The 12,719-nt window shown below is 40.0% G+C and overlaps 1 protein-coding gene across 5 annotated transcripts in view; it reads left to right on the top strand.

Annotated features, from left to right (window-relative positions):
• The window catches only part of CRACR2A (calcium release activated channel regulator 2A), an 87,005-nt gene that overhangs the window by 4,827 nt on the left and 69,459 nt on the right, over window positions 1–12,719 (top strand). For all 5 annotated transcript variants that reach the window (XR_011142893.1, XR_011142891.1, XM_009678819.2 and 2 more), the window contains exon 2: window positions 8,488–8,717. Coding sequence is in view for 3 of the 5 variants with exons in the window: in XM_009678819.2 (XP_009677114.1) it covers window positions 8,559–8,717 (159 nt within the window). In the remaining 2 variants the exon portion in view is untranslated. The remainder of the gene's footprint in view (window positions 1–8,487; window positions 8,718–12,719) is intronic.

Raw genomic sequence — 12,719 nt, 5'->3', positions numbered from 1 at the left:
CTGGTCTCCCTTCCCATAGTGAAGTATTTTTTTTTGAAAGAAGGCATGAATTGTATAACGTGGAAGAAATGCTAAACTTGTTGCCGTCTTGCCTGTACCTTTTTGATGAATAGTCATGTTGCGTCTTGTCAGTGAACTCTCTCAATTCTATTGACAGTATTAGAGAATTTTGTAAAGCTCTGCAAAGAGTTAACAGAATTGTTTGTGTGACCAAACAATATTTGTTACCATTTTATATATATATAACACTAAATTCTCATGTTTTCCTATTTGCAACCTGTCTGATAAGAGTGAGGATGAAAGTAACTTTTTTTCTTGCAAAACTATAGGATATATAATAATCTTCATTTAAGTGGCAGAAGATACAGAAAAAGGCTTTTACTGTCAGATATCAATGATTCTGAGTTAGGCTGTTCTGTTAACCCTTTGCTAAAGTCAGTAGGAATCTTTCTATTAATTTCAGAAGAGCTGAGTTTGAGTGATCCAAAGGAAGCAGAGAACAGCAGATGGTGCTATCTTCAGTATAATAAATATTAAGCCCAAGTATTGCTTTGTTTTTTAGTGATGTGATCATCCATTGAAACTGAAGAAATTATAGAGGCATAAAACTAATATTAAAATTGCTTCATGGAGTTGAATAATGTCAATATGTCAACATAACTAAGTGTAACAATACTGACTGCTACCTTTATATTTAAATCTTTACACATTTCCCCCTCATCTATATTAATATGTTACTTTCTGTTGTCTTATAGTTTTTACAAAGAACATAGGCTGGAAGCCATGTTTTGTGTTTCAGAAAGTCATACTAGCCATGGCGAGTGAGTATGCTGTTATCTTTGAAGTGAGTGACTTTTTTATTTCAGCATGCGATGTTACGGCATTTCAGTGGTTAGGAAGTGTAACTGATCTGCTGTGCTACAGTGGAACTGGCCCTCCACCCCATAGTCCTTTGAAGGGTGAGTTTGCATTTGCTTATGAAGCTATCAGTTCTAACCTGTGCATGTAACAGAGAGGTTCTAGGGCCAAGCTGCAGATTATAAGCCGCTATGATACGTTTTGTGCCCCTACCACAAGAAATATGCCAGCAACTACACTCTTTCCTTTTCTTTCTTTTTTCCCTTTAGAAGGAAGAAATTTTAAATTGTTAATTTAAACAATTGTTAATAATTTAAAATTAATGACTGAAGCATTAAGGATGAAAACATGCAGTGTGGCTGAGGAGAATTAACAATTTTCTTCTGCCAAAAGTGGCAGCCCCAGTCTGTTCCCTTTTCCTGCTTCCAGCCACACAGTCCCATCCTTGTCTTTGTGCTGTGGCTTTGGGCTCTGACACGTCTCTGACATGGTGAGCTCATTCAGCTCACTAATCCAGCAGAAAATGGTATGCTACTCCTTTTCTGGAGTAGTTCTTCCCTGCATTTAGTAAGTTGAATCAGCATAGGGTCAGATAGTCAAAGTATAGTCTAGCTTACTGGGAGTCTTATCCAATATGCTTCACTTAGTCACTGTCAGATTTATTGTGCTCCATGTCTTAGTCTAATATCTATTTGACTTCCTTCTCATGCTCGTCTTCTGCTGTAGCTCTATCATTCTTCTGTTATTTGCTCTATTGTGTTCCAGACTACTCCTTGCTCTGATACCTCCTCTTTGTCCAACAAAAGTGATTGATTAGCCATACCATTGCACAGTGGGAAGACACCGTGAGACACTGTTGCTGAACTGTGGCCCGGGAGTGGGCCCTCTTGAGAGGCCTGTGATCTCCAGGGAGCCCCACCAAAAGATATTCTCCCCATCTGGAGCCACATTTTACAGTGCTTTTTTCTCACATGACTCATCTTCTCTCTTGTGTACAAAATCTTACAGAGTAGGTGTCAAGAAAGTTGAACAGACTTGCTGAGGAACTTTTGTTAGCATAGAGTGCAGCGTAACGGAGGCAGGGATCCTGCACAATTGCAAGATCTACATTTTGACCAGCTGACTCACAAAAAATGAGGAAGTTGTATTTCTGCTTGAAAATAATAATGAATTTAAAATCCAATTAAGAAGCTATAATGATGCATTTCTAATTGTGTTGCCAGGGTTGGTTTCTGTGGAACTAAACTGGATGAAGTACACTATGTGTTCTAATCATGGATTATGGTTAATGGATTTTTATTCAAAGAGATTACTGAATTTGCATATCAAAGTCCTTTCATTTGGGTTGAAAGATGTAACACTCCTTGACAAAGTAGAAGTAGAATGTATGTCAGATTTCGAGTAATTTTAAACAAATTTTTGTTGACTTGGGGACAGAGAAAAGGTTTTGGTTTTCATTCAGAAGTTACAGTTTTAGTGAGGATTTTTGGAGGAGGCAGAATGTTTCAAGAATTTTTTTGTGAAAATTACATACTTTAAACCTTTTTTCAAAGGTTTGTGTGGACCAGATTTTACTAGCTGAAAGTGGCTCCACATAGCTGCAAGACATTATGAAACCCCGAAAGATAAATCAATTAAAAGGAATACATTTTACTTTACTTAAACTCTTTTCCAGGACTTGAATTCACAGGTGATCTGTTTTCAATGCAAATAATTAGTCAACAGGTAATAGTGTCTGCAATAATATCATATTACAAGTTACATCATTCATTAATACAATGACATGTTTTAATGATTTGCATTTACTTTCAGTGCTAGGGACAATGAAACACAATACATCGTGCAGTCAGATAAAGCAAGCTGATTGTTGACTTCACACTGCTTGGAATGCATTCTGTGTGTTGTAGGATGCTCCTTCTTAACAGGTTTTTTCTTCTCTCAAATAACTTTTTCTGTTTTGGAAAGAAGTCAAAGAAATGGTGAAATAGTACATAACAGTTCTGTAACTGAGAATGTAACTAACTACCATTTACATGCTAACATTTACAAAAACTAATGCTGCAGCCACAAATGTTAGTCAGAGTTGTTGCACAGAATAAGTAACTAGCTAAATTGTGTTTGTATGCAATAAGGCTTTATTGAAGGGTTAGAGGGCTAGAGAGGAGAAATTCGTGGGGAATGCACACGCTTGGACACACACATACACTTATACCGCCATCCTGCTTGATTGATTGACAAGTCAAAAGTGTCCTTCCTGAAGAGTCAGGGTTCCTGCAATAGGCAGGCAGGGGAGGAACAGGAGAGAATGAGAACTGTTTTTTTTTTTTTTGAGACAGTATCCTTGAATCAGGCAGTAAGACCAGGTGAATGGAGAGAAGGAGAGCCTGAGTCCTTGAAGCAGGCAGGCTGCTCACAGCTCTCATGATCCCATGATTATTCTACAACAGTGATTTCCATGTTGAAGATTTTCATTCTCCCAAATTCAGGATCTTGTCCTTTTATAAAAATTTTGTGTTACCAGACAGTTCTTGGCCTTTGGCCTCCACCTCTGTACTTAAACTGAATGGAAGGTGTTATTTCCCACAAGTTCTCATAAGTTGATACGAGCTAACAGACCGGGACAAAACTGATGCCTTGCACAGCTGGCATAAGACATAGCTAGCATAAGACCTGTTATCTGTTACTAGCAATGGCAGTACTGTTCTTACTGGGCCACTGGGCAACTCAATCATTCCATTTGATAGTTTTCCTAGTGGTGTATTGGAATAGAGTTTGATTTATTCTTAGTTAGACTTTCCACTACAAGTAGATATACTGCCATACTTACCTACTTTCCCGTAATACTATATCAAGAAATGAGCAGGTTAGGGCTCTGGAATCACTCAGGAAAGACTATTGATGCTTCATGTGCCTTTTTAATTCTCTACAGAAGCAGAACATTTGCGTTTCCAGCATGACAAAGGCTTACATACATTAAAAAGGAAGCCTCTGAAGCAATGAAGCAAGCAGGAAAGGAGCATTTCCACTAAAAGTCTAACGACTTACAGTAGCTTTATTTCTCAGAGAGTTTAACAGCATTTAGGAGGTTCATTTAACATCACGCTGCTTCTTCCGTATGATCCTTAAGAACTGCTAATATTTAGGCACCAAAAAAGTGATAGAAGATAGTGCTGGAAGGAAAGTGAGAGGTTCTGTGATGATAAAGGCCTGCAAATTAGTTATTTTTCATTAGTGTCTCCGTATAGAAGGAGCAGAATGGGAGTTAAATGAACCTGCCTGCTTCCTCTTGTTACCTCTGTTACTTTTGGACATCTACATTTTGCCCCATGGACAGTTTTGTCTACTGCTTCCACAGAGGCCAGACAGACAGCTCTCTTTGTCTGATTGGGAAACTGGTATCTGAGAAATACAAATTTTCTTGCAAACCCAGTGCAAGCTAATTGTTTGGATGGAGATGTTAAAAATAAAAAACCTTAATGAGGATGAGATCTTGAGGTCCTGCATTATTGTGCACAGAGGAGAGGCAGGTTTTTTTTTTTTTAATAAGATTTGGATTTGTGGGCTGAGGGGCCCATCTAGGGGAAAAGCCAAGCGCAGAGAAAGGCAATGTAGCACTCTCTACGAAGTCCTCTCTAGCCTCTTTTGGAATCATTACTGCTGTCACTTTTAGCATATCTTCTGTTTTCTCTCCTATTTCCCAGTTACATTTTGGAGAATGTGCTTCTGATATATAACCTGGTTTTGTTTCCTTCTTCTCTAGTTGTATATCTTTTTTTTTCTTTAATTAGTCATCTTCTGAAAATGAGTAATTCCATTTATATGGTTACCATGTCAGTATTTATAACCCACAACCTCATCTCCCAAGTCTTTTGTCTCCTAGGTTTCTGCTCCTCTCTCTTTCTTATACTGATGTAAATCAGAAGTGATTTTATGAAAATCTGCAGAATTATCATGTGTAAATGAAGCTTTAGCATGTGTTTAGCAGAATATTGGAGTAGGTAGTCATAATGGTCCCCCTTGGCTTTAAAATCTACAATCAGAGCTGGTTGAAGAATTTCTGTTAAGTCTGTTTTTAAACAGAATTTGAGTGTCCAACTCAAATTTACTCACAAGAAAGGAGTTTCTACATACTCCAGAAAATTTCCTTTTTTGGGCAAGTGGATGCAGCCTTCCTTCCCTGCCTGTCTTAGTTGCTCCCCTAAAATTATCTTCATGACATGTTTCTTTCTGAGTGTCCTATTGTGGTCCCTCATAGGAACTCTATTCCACCTCAGCTTTCTCCCTTCCACAGTTAAACTCCCCCACCCATGCTGCACTGTCTCCTAATATGAAGAAGATTGTGCATCATGAGAGAAGCTACCTAGACAGTGAATTCAGACTGTGGGGAATACTAGAGGCTTTTAGGACACACTTACCTGTTTTTGCTTGAAAAATCAAATTTGTTTGAAGAAATGAAAGTCACATTCTTCATCTGGTTCAGTCCAGGTGTTCATATATATGGTTAAGTCAGACTTAATAATGCTTTCACGAATGCTTAAAAGGTAGTTGTTTTAGTCATAATAGAGGAAAAATATGGATATTTTTTCAGCTTTGTATCTCTGATAGTTGTCATAAATATAGAACTTGAATTTCCATCTTGAACTCAAAAAATCATTTAAAAATGACTAAAATGACTTTGACATCCACTAGTGTCGTCTTCTTTCTTGAAGGACCTGCTACTTTTTTTAAAGGAAGCCAAAGCTGGGCTAGTCAATCTGTGTCAAGGCATGTAAGTAAATGATCTGATTTCAGAGAATTCTAAGAACCAACCTCTTTTCAGTAACTTAGGAAAGGGAATAATGAAAATTAAAAAAAAAAAAGTTACCCTTTGTCTGTGAGAACTATTTGTTTTTAAAGTGATTCTTTATAAAGTATTCATAGATTCAGACCGAATCATAGAATCACCGAATTGTTGAAGTTGGAAAGGACCTCTGTAGATCATCTAGTCCAACCCCCTCGCTCAAAGCATTGTCAACTAGAGCGGGTTGCTCAGGGCCATTTACAGTTGGAATTTGAATATCTCTGAGGATGGAGACTCCACAACGTCTCTGGGCAACTTGTTCCAGTGTTTGACCACCCTCACAGTACAAAAGTTTTTTCTTATGTATTTATCGGGCTTTCAGAGATATGGAGCACCTGAATTACCTTTGAACTGCAATTAGAGTTGAAACAAAAAGAAAAGACAAAAAAAGTCTTAAGAATATACATACTGGGACTCAGAAGTCTGCATCAGGTAGTAAACTGAATCACTGGATGATGCTGGTGTCTTCACATCTTGGGGTTTTTTTTGGTGAGCCACATAATGTTTCATAATCTTTTTCCTTTTTTTATGTATGGATGTTAAAAAGTCTTTTACGATTAAACTTTAAGACAAAAAGTGTCTACCTGTTGTGGTACAGAGAGAAGCTAAAAAGATTCTTTACTAAAATATAGAAACTCAGAAATGGGAATACAAGTAAAAGAGCTTTTTAAGTTTTTAACAGTCACAGTAAAGGAGAATAAGGTTGTCACAGTGCATGACTTCTGAATCAGCACTGCTGTGTAACTCTAAAGTTTGGTGATTTGTGGCATACCAGGCTGGAAAACCATGATGGATCAAAATGTCAGTTGAAGTATTAACAATGACCTGCCTTTTGAAAACCAGTCCAAAAATGTCTCATGATTAATCAGCTGTAAGAAACCTCATAAAGCTCACATCCTTGGTTAGTGTTAATTGGAGCGATACTGGTTTACATCAGCTCGTGGTAAGACCTATTTTTATAGGGTGCAATGTTTGTAGTTAAAAGAATGGAAATTAAAGGTGGTAACACAATTTTAAATTGTAAGCAGTTGTATTTCTCTAGTCAATGGATGAGCAGATGGAACTACTTCTATTGTTTAGAACTGGCCTTGGAACAATTACACTGCTGATCCAGTAACATGGCAAATTGCAATTTTAATCTTTCATATTATTACCAGTGTTCACAAGGTATCAGAACAGTTTAGGAATTAAGATGAGCTGTACCAGCTGGGGAAGCTGGTCTAATGATTAAGAGTATTAATGCATGCTCTAATTTAATTTCCTGCTGTATTTAAGATGGCAGATGACTTCTGCTTGCTGTGTAGCAAGTTTTTATGGTGTATATGAAAGGTGGGGCAACTTTTAAGAAGGTGAGGTTCCTATGATGCATGCAATTTTATTTTGTGGTATAGAAGTATTTAGAAAGCATGGTGACATTTTCTGAATCATATCTGTGCTGTTTGCTAAACGTAAATAACTTTATCAAACAGTATATAAAGCCTCTTTGTTCCACCATTTTTTATCTGTCTTCATACTTCTATTCTTTCACATGTAATTGACTGTTATTTGAATAATCATTTTTTTCTCAAGGAAGTCTGTGCACAAATCGCAGGAACTAGCAGCATTTGCTATAGTGATTAGCTTAGACTTGTTCCTTTGTATAAGAGGCTTCTCAGCATACTCCTCTCCATTAAAGATCATCAGACAAATTTGTGGCTACTTTAGATAGACATATTTAGAAAAAGAGAAACACAGATCAAAGACTCAGATATGAAGTCAGGTTGCTGGTGTCACCTGAGCCTTGGGAACCGTACACATGTTCTTAACCTGTCACAAATGAGCAGTACCTCAGTGAAACAGACTTTTTTTGAACTTACTTTACTGACTTGATAATGAGTTAAGAACATATAGACAGTCAATTACCAAAATGAGCTGAAGCATAATTGTTAAACCATGGTTTAAGTCAATAGTGCCTCTGAGCCCACAAGTTTTTTGTAAAGCCTGTTCTTTTTGTATTGGTACTGTGTGTTGTATAGTTTAGAATAAGTTTGAAGAGGGAAAAATATTTGTATCAGATATCCCAGAGTGAATTTAAGATGAAATCATACCCAAATATGTTTTCATGTGGGGGATGAATATAAATTTTCACAAAGACTCTTTTTGGAGGTTGATTAGGTTATTAAGTCTTACCGCCAAATGCAATAGGAATTAGTCGTTCTCCTTCATGGGTGAAAGTCAAAGCCATAAGCAATGAGGGAGAATCTAAATAAATGTTTCAGAATTCCATAATACATTCTCTTTCTCTAAATTTGCTTTAATTAATTTAAACAATCTGTTGCATCAGGTTCCATCCATCATCTTCCATTCATTAGTTATCGTATGGACATGTTGTATTCCAAATCACTGGACAGAAATGGTGATATGTGATATTAAGATGATCAGAGTCAAAAGGATACCACTTGAGTACTTTTAGTGTCTTTAAATTATTTTTTTTATTTTGCCTTCTTGTGTTTTCTTGTTGTTCACATTAATGGATTGTCTATATTTCTCATTAAACTAATTGATTTTGCTTTGAGATTGCTTTTCAGAGCTAGTTTTGTCTTTCCCTCCTTCCCCCAGACTCCCATCTCTGGATTCACCATCCCATTTGCAGTATCCTTACTCCAGCCTATCAAGGGCAAGCATATTCAGAAAGCTTTTTCTTCTTCTAGGCTTTAGTGCCTAATTAAAGAGATGGTTGCTAAGAGTTCGTGGAAAGGATCATTGAGAAGGTCTGATTTTTTGCTTTTTTTCTTACCTTCCATGCACAGGTTTCAGATCAGAATTTGTGAATAAATGGGATAGCGGCATCCCAAAATATTCCTGTGACCAGACTGTGACGATGGACAGAACACAAGGAGACTGTGCCAGTCCTGTGTCTCCAGGAGATGCAGAGACTGGAGAAAAGGATCCAGGACTGACTGTATTGGGAAAAGCATATGAATTCTTTCACATTTGTGATCTGGAAGGCAAAGGCTTCATCACTCGTCAAGACATGCAGGTAAAGCAAAATTGGCTATGTGAAATAATACAATAAGAGAAGCTCTTAATGCCCTCAGTAAGTTGAGATTGATTAACTTAGAGTTAAAAGTTGTAATCTTCTCCTGATAACTTTAAAGATATATTTAGTATATAGAATAATCTTTTTGAAGTCTTACACAATCCTTGCATTTTTTTTCCACATACAAAACAACAAATAAATAGAAAATCAAAGTAAGCGCAATTCAAAAGAATGCCCCAGGAATGTAATTCCATTCTTGCTGAGAAAGAGGAGAACTCCAGTAAATTCATTACTTTGTGGTTTGTCCCAATGTCATGAATGTATTCAGTCCATGCATTTTCTCCTCCTGTTTTTTCAGCAAAAACATGTAAACAAAGTCATTCACTTTGGTTTTACCTGTTAGACAGTGACAAACCCTGAGTTTGATCACATGTGTATGTAGAAGGTATAGAGGAACAGTATTTTAGTATTTTAGCATTCACAATAATCCTACCAAATTGTTCTTAAAAGAATTATAGCATTTTAGGGGCTAAATCCAGATTTGCTGAACTGTTGGTGAAAAAAACAACCACACAATAAAAATCTTTTGGATTAACTGAAAAGAGGATTGGGTTCATGTTGCAGAAATTACGAGATGACTTTACCCAGTATGTGGAAGAAAGTAAGAATACACTCATGCTTGACATGCAAAGCAATATTTCATTCTGTTAATCTGTTCTCAGTTTAGTACTAATGGGTGAAATAAAATTGAGGAACAGTCGCAAAAATAGAATTGTGGAGCATGGAGCAAAATAAATGCAGCTTAGACTACGACCAACTGAAGCATCTAAAATAAAAGAAGCCTTCCGTATCCTCAGAAACAAAGATGCATCTGCATATAGAAAAACAAGACTGAAACACTTTAACTGCTTGTGTTGGAAGAGCAAAAATTTAGCAGAAAAATGCACTGATTACTAGCCCTCGAGAGCTTTCTGTCCTTTACTAGCCCTCAACAGCTTTCTGTGTGTTACTGAGTTGACCTGTGTTAATCCTGCAAAGTTGAAAACATAAAAATATTTGATTTCACCATGAGTTTTTGTTTGACATATCTGACAACCTCTGTATAGTAGTAAGCGTGCGGTTCATTTAAATATAGAAATGAGGATGCTCAGAGCACTTCAAAAGATGTTGCTTTGTGTTTGCTTTTATTTCCTGCTGATCTGATTAAAGAAAAAATTACAAATGCAAACCTTCTGAAGGTACGAGGGTTGTCATTCTTGGAGTCAACACCTGAGTAAATCAGGAATAATTCATCTGAAATCCATGCAGTTCCATTGGTAAAAAAATGGGATGAGACCCATCTCCATTTGACTTAACAGTCATTTAGTGACTGTGAAAAAACCCATACAAAAGTCTGGAAAATTATAAACCAAAGTCTTTTATGCTAATTCCAACAATTCAGTAAGCCTGATGTTTTGAAGTCAGTAACAGCCTTTTCATTGTTCCATGACCAGATGAGGAGGGCCGCCCCCAGCTCTGCTGTCTCTGTCTCCCTGGGGGCCAAACGTCCAGAAGGGGGAACGCGCTTGCATCCCTAACAGCTATTTACAATGATCATATCTCAGAGGTAGCTTCACCCTCTGCTTAAAAAAGGATATACAGATAAATTTAATGAGTATGAAAACACAAAAATAATGATATTTTATACTGAACAACTGTATAGTAGAAATACGCTATTACAGTTATTCATTATGCATGATTTGGACGACTAGTTAACTGCAGTCTCTGTGTTGCAGACATGAGTTTGAAATCAGTGTAGTTGATTTTCGTTGTGATGTGTTTGCTCCCTGTGACAAAGACATAATCAATCAAGTAAATTATTTTTTTTTCCTGTAAAAGGTACCAAGTGTTCACTTTTGCATCCTGTTGTTTGTTAGTTCAGTACTACCTGCCATTAATGAGGCCATACTTTACATATGGGATGCTAACATTAAGCTTTTACATCCTTAGTCATACACTTGATATGAGGCCTGATTTTCAATGGAGATTGCAAAGTATCTAAAATCCAGCAGACTGTAGCGGAACGCAGAACGCAGCCAACAGAGGCAGCGAACAGACGCAGCAGTTTGCGCAGCAGTGTCTGGGCTCTGCCTGGGCCTTTTGTGGGCCTTGCTGGAAGTTGTGGAGACTTTCTGGGGACCCCCGAGGAACTAGACGGTGCTTGCTGCTAGCAGGAAGGGAGAGCTGGGCAAGGACTCCTGCAGGGGGCCTTGACTTCACTTCTCCTGGGAAGTTCTAGCTAGGTGGGGCTGCTGCTAACGAGCTCTCTGGGCTGCCCTGGTCAGAGGGAGTTGGGGCTTTTGTTTCAGGTGGCTCCTGATTGGGTGGGTCGAGCACCCTTGTGAGTCACTGCTAGGCAGAGGCCTATATAAGAGCCAGGCCTAGAGTGCAGCCAACAGAGGCAGCAGTTTGTGCAGAAGGGTGCCAGAAGGCAAAGAAGGCTCCTCTCCATTTTGCACTGTGGTGTGTCCTTCCCCGGGGCATGGTCATGACACACTGCAGAGCACGTTCCCCAGTGGCTGTTGGAGGTGCTGCATCAGCTGTGTCTGTGCTTCAACCCAGACAGACCCTCAGACAGCAGATGCAGCTCTGCAGGGGTCAGGCTGTGGGGAGTGCCTGGGGCCTCTCCGTGGGGCCTGGGCTGACAGTCAGCTCTCCTGCGTGAGGTGTGCTGTGGTTGACCAGTTACATTGCCAGATAAAGGAGTTATGGGAGGCAGTCAGTAGGCTGTGTAGCATCCGAGAGGAAGAGTAAGAGATTGACAGAGTATTCTCGGAGACTGTGCAGCTCCAGGAATCCCCACCCCCCACTGCAGCGGAGTTGTCGGAGGGCTCTGTACCGTGTGTAAAGGTGCATCATAACGCTGTTGAAGAGGGCTGGAAGCTGGTGACCTCTCGTAGAAGGGGAAAGGCTCTTGCTCCTCCTCAAGACTTACCCTTGAAGAACAAGTTTAGCGCCCCCCCCCCCCCCCCACGCTGAGGAGGAGCTGGGCATGGCTCTGAGGGAGGCAACGGGCCTGGCAGACCCTGTGTCGTGCAGGAACCCCTGGAAGAAGCGGCGAGTGATTGCTGTGGGAGACTGCCTGCTGCAGGGGACAGAGGCACCTATCTGTCGACCTGACCTCTTGTCCAAAGAGGTTTGCTGCCTGCCAGGGGCTCGAACAAGAGCTGTCATGGAAAGACTGCCAAGGCTTGTCCATGCATCAGACTACTACCCTCTGCTGATCTTCCATGTGGACACTAATGACACCAAGGGCAAACTGGAAGCCATCAGACAGGATTTCAGAGCTCTGGGAATGGTGGTGAAGGGTCTGGGAGCCCAGGTCATTTTCTCCTCAATCTTGCCTGTGAGGGGGAAGGATGGGAGGAGGAGTAGATGGATTTTCCAAGTCAACAACTGGCTGCGCCTGTGGTGTTGCCAGCAGGGTTTTGGTTTCTATGACCATGGGACCCTGTTTGAAGATCAACAGCTGATGGGGAGCGATGGGATCCAGCTTACCAAGCGGGGCACACGCGTCTTTGCCAACAGGTTGGCCAGCCTGGTAAGGAGGGCTTTAAACTAGGCAAGATGGGGGAAGGGGAGTGGTATAGTGGCAGGGGAGTCAGTAAAACACCGCTTGAGTCAGGATGCCTCCAGCGGGTGCATACAGCCAGGGGAGGCGGCCTGGAACATGGCTATGGAGGCTCCTCTTGCACCTCTCCTGGGAAGCTTGCGTGCTTGATTAATTCTCTGAAATGCCTGTACACCAATGCGCGCAGCATGGGGAATAAGCAGGAAGAGCTAGAGATCTGTGTGCGGTCACAGGGCCATGATCTCGTTGCAGTTACAGAGACATGGTGGGATAGTTCACGGGACTGGGATGCTGTCCTGGATGGCTACGTGCTTTTTAGGCAAGACAGGCCAGGAAGGCGAGGTGGTGGAGTTGCTCTTTATGTGAGGGAGCAACTGGAATGTGTGGAGCTC

The sequence above is a fragment of the Struthio camelus genome, chromosome 1, assembly GCF_040807025.1.
Source record: "Struthio camelus isolate bStrCam1 chromosome 1, bStrCam1.hap1, whole genome shotgun sequence".
NCBI lineage: Eukaryota > Metazoa > Chordata > Aves > Struthioniformes > Struthionidae > Struthio > Struthio camelus.
The sequence above is the reverse complement of the archived record's forward strand: the minus strand, read 5'-3'. Positions and strand labels throughout refer to the sequence as shown.